The sequence below is a fragment of the Penicillium macrosclerotiorum genome, assembly GCF_028827735.1.
Source record: "Penicillium macrosclerotiorum strain IBT 26536 chromosome Unknown utg000006l_segment0_segment0, whole genome shotgun sequence".
Classification (NCBI taxonomy): Eukaryota; Fungi; Ascomycota; class Eurotiomycetes; order Eurotiales; family Aspergillaceae; genus Penicillium; species Penicillium macrosclerotiorum.
In genome coordinates, this window is record NW_026643085.1 from 2,469,417 (window position 1) to 2,476,509 (window position 7,093).

General features: G+C 46.4%; 3 protein-coding genes across 3 annotated transcripts; 1 reads left to right on the plus strand and 2 right to left on the minus strand.

Moving 5' to 3' along the window:
• Positions 1-917: 917 nt before the first annotated feature.
• N7462_006165 (phosphatidylinositol N-acetylglucosaminyltransferase subunit A/GPI3) lies at positions 918-2,627 on the minus strand (the record flags this gene model as incomplete). Its single annotated transcript, XM_057077883.1, has 6 exons — positions 918-1,778; positions 1,864-1,912; positions 1,962-2,350; positions 2,419-2,453; positions 2,504-2,535; positions 2,611-2,627. The coding sequence occupies 6 exons, from the start codon at positions 2,625-2,627 to the stop codon at positions 918-920; spliced, it is 1,383 nt and encodes a 460-aa protein (XP_056933463.1).
• Positions 2,628-2,974: 347 nt separating this feature from the next.
• Positions 2,975-5,383, plus strand: N7462_006166 (putative ATP-dependent RNA helicase DBP6; the record flags this gene model as incomplete). Its single annotated transcript, XM_057077884.1, has 1 exon — positions 2,975-5,383. One exon carries the CDS (start codon positions 2,975-2,977, stop codon positions 5,381-5,383), a length of 2,409 nt encoding a protein of 802 aa, XP_056933464.1.
• A 420-nt stretch (positions 5,384-5,803) lies between these two features.
• Positions 5,804-7,093, minus strand: N7462_006167 (uncharacterized protein; the record flags this gene model as incomplete). The annotated part of the gene is made up of 4 exons (XM_057077885.1): positions 5,804-5,961; positions 6,029-6,228; positions 6,296-6,997; positions 7,077-7,093. The coding sequence occupies 4 exons, from the start codon at positions 7,091-7,093 to the stop codon at positions 5,804-5,806; spliced, it is 1,077 nt and encodes a 358-aa protein (XP_056933465.1).

Here is a 7,093-nt window from a genome sequence, read left to right on the forward strand (position 1 = left end):
ATGAACTAAATGAGTACTTCAATTGACAGACTTGTCCCGTCTTTTGGTGCAAAATTGCTATCTATATTATTTGCAGTCTTTAGTTACCGTAGCATTCCCCCGCAGTAGTCATTTTTCAGGGAATTGCAACCCTAATGGAGCCAATTTCCCGATTTTACTTGAATCGGATATTTGCATTACTGATCGGAAAATTCCCTATATTCGGCTAAAGTGAAATTGATCGACATAGATGTGGCGTTAATTTTACCGAGGCAACTCCGGATGAGGTCAAAAACAAGCATTGATGATTCGGTTTGTATCTCATTTTTATAGATCTCGTATTCGTATTCTGGATAAGAGTTCTTTTGGAAACTGCAAAGTCTAAATAAAGATATTCAAAGCATTCCATGTGTGTTCAATAAAGCGAAACCCGGAACAGAAAGTCAAAATCATTTATGAATATTGATATCGTGCTCTTTGTTGAAATACCTTTGTCGGGAAAAGGCGGCTTGGGCAACGGAAAAGCCCCGCAACCCCGCATATGATTCCTCGAAGTCCGGCATATGTTGTAACTTCCCCTATCGCAGCTGCTGATTTCATTCTCAAGGGTGCCGAATTGTATGTACGAGGTATTAATATATTGATTTTACTTCGAACTAGCTCCAGCTCTTGAGATCAAAGTGGTTGAAGGCCACATTGGGCCGTGCTACTGCAAATATTTCACGTACTAACACCACCATCAACAGACTCAAGACTAGTCCATCCTCGGAGCATTAATTGAAGAGACTGGCAATACTCAGAGGAATTTCAACAATTAGTTACAGAAAAAGGATATCGGTATAATAAGGATTAATGATCAGGGATCTTTCTATGTACAGCTTGAAAATAACGGCTATATTGTTGAATAAAATTATTCATTGAAATGATATGTCAAGGTTTCACCGAATCGCGCGAGGATTGGCGGAAATACGAGGTTTCTCCTCAGATTGTTTTTTCGGCCAGCTTCGTGCGATATCGATGTTGACACGGGGAAACCACATCTCAAGGAAGACGTAGATCAAAGAGTCAATGACAACGCAGAGACAGAAGAGCTTGCCAGCCCATACGCCACAGCCATAGTAACGCTTCAAGCGGTCGATGAGTGCAAAACTGCGCACACGATCCCCACTAGCTTCCCAGCCTTGGCCAGGATAGTAACCATAGAATTCCTCAGGACTGATATCACCCGTGATACCTTTGTATACACGCTCAGTGCGTTCTGCCACATCCCGCCACGAATACATCATCTTCACTTGATCGTGAAACCGGTCCGTTCGCACCTTATTGGAACGGAGGGCCGCAATCGCTTTGCTGGTAGCAACAACCAGGTCGTCCTCCTCTGGTTTAGCAAAGGTGGTCATATGTTGAGGCAAAACCTCCGGAATACCTCCTACTCGAGTACAAACCACGTATAATCCGCAGCTCGCGGCTTCAACGATGACAGTGCCGAAGGCTTCCGTCAGACTAGGGTGGAGGTAGATATGGCCACGAACCATAACATCCCGAACCTCTTCGTGTCGAACAGAGCCGAGCATTTCCACTTTGTCTTGTAGCACATTGCGTTCGAGCATTTGCTCTAGATCGATAGCTTTGGGTCCGGAACCGGCAATAATAAAGCGCGTATTGGGATTTAGAGCTAGAATTCGTGGGATGGCTGCAATGAGGAGATCCGTGCCTTTGTTATAAAAAAGGCGCGAAATCACCACAATTGTAATTGTATCGTCAGGTCCAATCGGTGGGGGGGGAGGGTCGAGGATATGCTGGCGAGTTTGAGATTGAATCCGAGGCACGCGGCGTATATGATAATGGACAGAAGTTCTCGGCAACCACAGCATTGGGGATTACCGATACCATCAAGGGATCAAGCGATGCTCGGAGGACAGTGTTCTCTTTGCTGTAATCCGTGAGTTGGGGTGATTGAGGCCGCAGAAGATATCACGTACCAAGTGTGGCTGACACATATTGCATGATCAACATCGCTCAACGTAAACTTTAGAAGTTTGTTGGTTAAAATAGAAGCTGCATCAGCAAATCCAAATAGGGAGTGGTCTGTGAAGACAGTACGTAGGCCCATGGTTCGCGCATGAAGAATAGCTTCTCCACAAAAGCTACTAAGACTAGCATGACCATGCACAATTTCAATCTTTTCGCGAATCACAATATTCCGGAATATGGGAAAGAATGAAAAGACAGTAGGGAACGTCGTCTCCCGATAAATCACAAAGAAAGGGACGTGGTAGATCTTGAGACCATTGGTAAGATAGCGAACTCCTGTCCGGCCTTTGTATGCATGCGTGATAATGATGACTTTATGTCCTCGGTCGATAAGTTTCTGACAAAAAGGATCAATACGTATAAGAAAGGGCGCAGGCAAAGTAGGATACGAAGACAGTGGCGTACAGAGGACAGTTGATAGATGTGACTCTCGATTCCCCCTTAGTGAATTAGTAACGGTTATTGTCAATATTGCTTATTTGAAACTCACCAGATTGTGGGAAAAAGAAGTCACTGACCATCCTGTTTGGAAAATACCCATGTTAGTTATTTGGGTGGTCGTCCACAGTCTCCTTATCCATCACCTCGGACACATACGCAATGTTATAAGGCATGGTGACTCTGGCTCTCGAGCAGACGCATTCGAGGGAATAAGAATTTAGCCCCTGTATCAAGGATCCTGCCCATGGTGAACAGCTCTCTCTGCTGTATGAGACAGGTGCGACGTCAAATTGCCATGTCAACTCAAGTCTCGTCGTGTTTGCGCAGATGCGCGTGCATGTGTCCGATAACACTGAGCGGTGTGAAAAGGCGGTGGATTAAGAAGTATACTGCCGGCATAATACCATAAAAAACTAAATTGCTCCGCGCGACAACATCTTCCTGAACGCATCGGCTCTGCGGACTCCAGCGCCCGCCCCTAGCCTGTGACTTTGAAGCTAATCTCCAGTATTTGAAGAAAATGTCTTCCAAAGTTGAAACCTCAAAACCCCATAAACGAAAGCGAGATGGAGACGGCAACCATACGACCACTTCGACTCCGATGAAAAAGCACAAGAACCGTGAAAGTCTGATGGGTACATCGGCTACAGATGATGGAAGCGCAAAGAAACGAAAGAAAACAACGGACACGTTTCAGAGTGATGATGCTGGGGTAGGGCGCCGAAAAGAAAAAGTCTTGTCAGACAGCGAGGCAAAAACCGCACCGCCTACAAACCTTCGTGCGTCCGGGACGGGGAAGATTGCGAAGGAAAATTCTAAGGCCGAAGGGCATGATTCTGAAGATGGTCAAAGCATGGAAGAAGTTTCTTCGACGCGGGAAGACCGAAAGCCGTCGAAAGCTAAGCATGCCGGAATTCTTTCTAAGTTTGAGCGGACGAAAACTGCAGCGACTGCCAAATCGAAGAAAAATATACCCGAGGTTGTCGAACAGTCAAATCAGAATATTCCCGAGCCTGTAATTGCGAAAGGCCTTGAACCGCTACCACAGCCCGAAAATCCACCTGAGATATTCGAAGCCCCCGCCTATTCATCTCTACCCCCGTGGCTTGCAAATCCTTTACGAACATCGGCAAAAGAACGGGCGAGGTTTTCGGATCTAGGAATTAAACCTGATCTTCTACGGATTCTGGCGCAGAACAATTACCATGAAGCATTTGCCGTTCAGTCGACCGTCATTCCTCTACTTCTTGACGGCACCAGCAATCACCCCGGCGACTTGTGTGTCAGTGCTGCCACAGGATCTGGTAAGACACTGTCATATGTGCTGCCACTTGTCACATCTTTGGCTTCTCGGCCTGCGTCAAGGCTTCGAGGTCTGATTGTCGTTCCCACAAGAGAGTTGGTGAAACAGGCACGAGAGGCATGCGAACTCTGTGCTTCTGGGTCCCGTCTCCACATTGGCAGTGCGGTTGGAAATGTGGCTATTAAAGAGGAGCAAAAGCTCTTGATGCGAGTGGATCAAGTTTATAATCCTGCTACTGTGGACGAAAGACAAAAAACGGGCTTACAACAAAACGATTGGATGGACTTAAATCTTGAGGACTGTGTGGCAGAAGCAACGGAATCGACCGGCTTTCTTCCGGGCTATATCCAACAAGCTGAGCCGAATATCGATATTCTTATCTGTACTCCTGGCCGTTTGGTAGACCATATCCGCTATACCAAAGGCTTCACTCTCAAGCATCTCGAATGGCTTGTCATTGACGAAGCAGATCGTCTATTGAATGAGAGTTTCCAGGAGTGGGTGGATGTGGTCATTGGCTCTCTCAACGCACGCCGTGCACCGGAGACGTTTGGTCCTGCAGGCAAACTTTTGTCCGATCTCGGGCTCGCAATTGATACTCATCCTCCTCGAAAAGTCATTCTAAGTGCGACCATGACACAGGACATCACGAAACTCAATTCATTGCAGCTTGCAAACCCCAAGATGGTCATAATTGGGTCCGAAAAGGCCGTGGAATCCGATGACCCGTCTACTACTCAGCATGACACCCACTTTACCCTTCCACCTACTTTACAGGAGCACATTGTCACTGTTGGTGATGGTGCTCAGAAGCCTCTCTATCTACTGCGCCTTCTTCTCTCACATATTAAGGTTGATGTCGATAGTTGTACAAATTCTGCAAGAATAGTTGACTCGACCAATACCAGCGATGATGAAACCAGCTCCGATGAATCATCAGATGATGATACTTCCTCATCGGGGTCAGACTCGGACTCAGACTCAGATTCCAGCTCCGACTCCGACTCCGAATCCGACTCGAGCACCAATTCCTCCAGTGAGTCGTCTTCGGATGAACTCTCGGAATCTGAAAGCAAATCCCCAGAATTGGTATCTCGAAATGGACCCTCACGAGAGACCGTCCTAATCTTCACGAAGTCTTCGGAGTCTGCATCAAGACTTTCTAGACTTATCTCGATTCTTCACCCGCAACTTGCGAATCGTGTTGGAACTATCATCAAGTCTAACAAATCTTCAACCTCTCGCAAGACATTGAGTGCCTACCGGCGAGGACGCATCTCTGTGATTGTGGCCACGGATCGTGCCTCGCGCGGTCTGGATCTCCATTCCTTGACTCATGTTGTGAATTATGATATCCCACCTAGTGTTACCACTTACGTGCATCGAGTTGGACGTACTGCTCGCGCTGGCCGCAACGGCTCTGCCTGGACTTTGGTCGCTCACCGGGAAGGGCGGTGGTTCTCTAATGAAATTGCCGCGGATGTCAATGGTCCCATCACCCGAACTACTAGCATTGATCGTGTTCAAATCAAATCGGATAGTCTGAAGGTACTTGAACATAAGTATTCCCAGGCACTAGATGCTCTGGAAAAGGAAGTCAGAACGGGTCGGCCTCGGCAAACCTAGGCGTGAACTAGATGAAGCGCCCCATTTCATCCTGTTTTGAATGTCATTTCCTCTCTGCACAGCGGATCTTGTTTTACGATATTGTAATTATAGTTCTGAAATCAAAATTTTTTCCTTTCAATATTCATCCGTCGTCTTGCAATTATCGGGCACGTCTAGTAGGCACAGTTCGTTGGAGGCTAATCTCCTCCAAACTGCTTGTGAACTTCGTTTTTTTTAACACCAAAGTAGTCGCATCGGCCCCTCCAACAAAAAGGACACTTCTTTGGACCATGGACTTCACAGCCTCCACGTCCGCGGTCTCTTGCCATTAAGCAGTCTTGGCCCTTATTTTGGTCAAACAAGTCGCACTCAGTATGTGAATCAATACAGCAACAGTTTCCTCCACAAAGGCTTGGTTAACCACTTAGATTCACATTTTCACTCAACCTGTTCGACAGAGGCTTTCTGTTGGTCTTCTTCCAGAATTCCTCCTTGTCCTATCATATTCTCCGCAAAGTATTTTTCTGCCCTCCATGCTAAGCAGCTGTCACTTGAGAAAAGGACATCCAATTGCTCGAGATGGCGGTTCGCAGTTTCTGTGATGTATCAGCGACAAGAGAATAAAAGTATAACAGCCAATATTGGACCTTTGTAGGCACTGACCGACGTAGAATAAATAAATCGGTATAAGGAGAGACAAGTTTATCAAAGCAAAAAGCACAAACACCCAGAAGCCAATTGCCTCAATGAGGTACGGAATAATCATATTAATGGTGCCGCCAGCGATTGAAAACGCGAATGTAGCTAGTGCTGTACCTTTACTCCGGCTTGCTAAGGGGAAAACTTCGGTGGGATAGACCCAACTGTTCCAAAAACATTAGTTGAAATTCTGTAATCACCGTAGTACAAGGACTATTCCATAGTGCGTACCACGTTGTTAGCCATGTGCTACCGTAGATGAATGTGTAAATGTATAGAATGGCTGCAACGCCAGAACCGTACTTGGTTGCCAATTCTGGGTTGCTATCGGAGTAGGATATTGTCTCATGGGAAAGTATACCACCGACAATTAATACAATCCCCATCGACAAACATCCTGTGAACATCAATTTTCGTCTACCGACCTTGTCACAAAGGTAGATAGAAAGTGCCAAGCTCGCGATATAACCAAACCAGTTTCCACCAGCTAGGAGTGCCGGTTTATCGCCCTTGAATCCAGACAAAGCGAACATATTCGGCGCATAGACTGCGATAAAGTCAATACCGGTCAGTTTCTGCATTACCTGTACCCCTGATCCAAGGACCACTCGTCGACGAGTTTGCAGCTTGTCTTTGACAAACAGCATGCTGTAGAACTTGTGCGAGGTCGAGGTTGCCTCTGCACGAATGGCAGCAACAATCTCCTTCATTTCTGTTTCAAGAGCTTGCTCATTGGCCTCAATGCAGCATTTTTCCAAAACAAACCTCGCCCCGTCCAGATCGCCAATCTTGGCTAGGTGACGGGGAGATTCGGGGTAAAACGGCGCAGCCATTAATATGAAAATGAGAAAAAGGACCTGGAACGCCAAAGGAAAGCGCCATGCAAAGGATGCAGACTGTGTTTTGAGACAACCAAACTCCATCCAATATGCTCTAGTGAGAAAGAAGGCGACAAATTAGAAAAAGCCCTGCACCAGATTATATACCTTCGGTCCTGAAGAATTCTACTTACGTTGTAGAACCAACCAT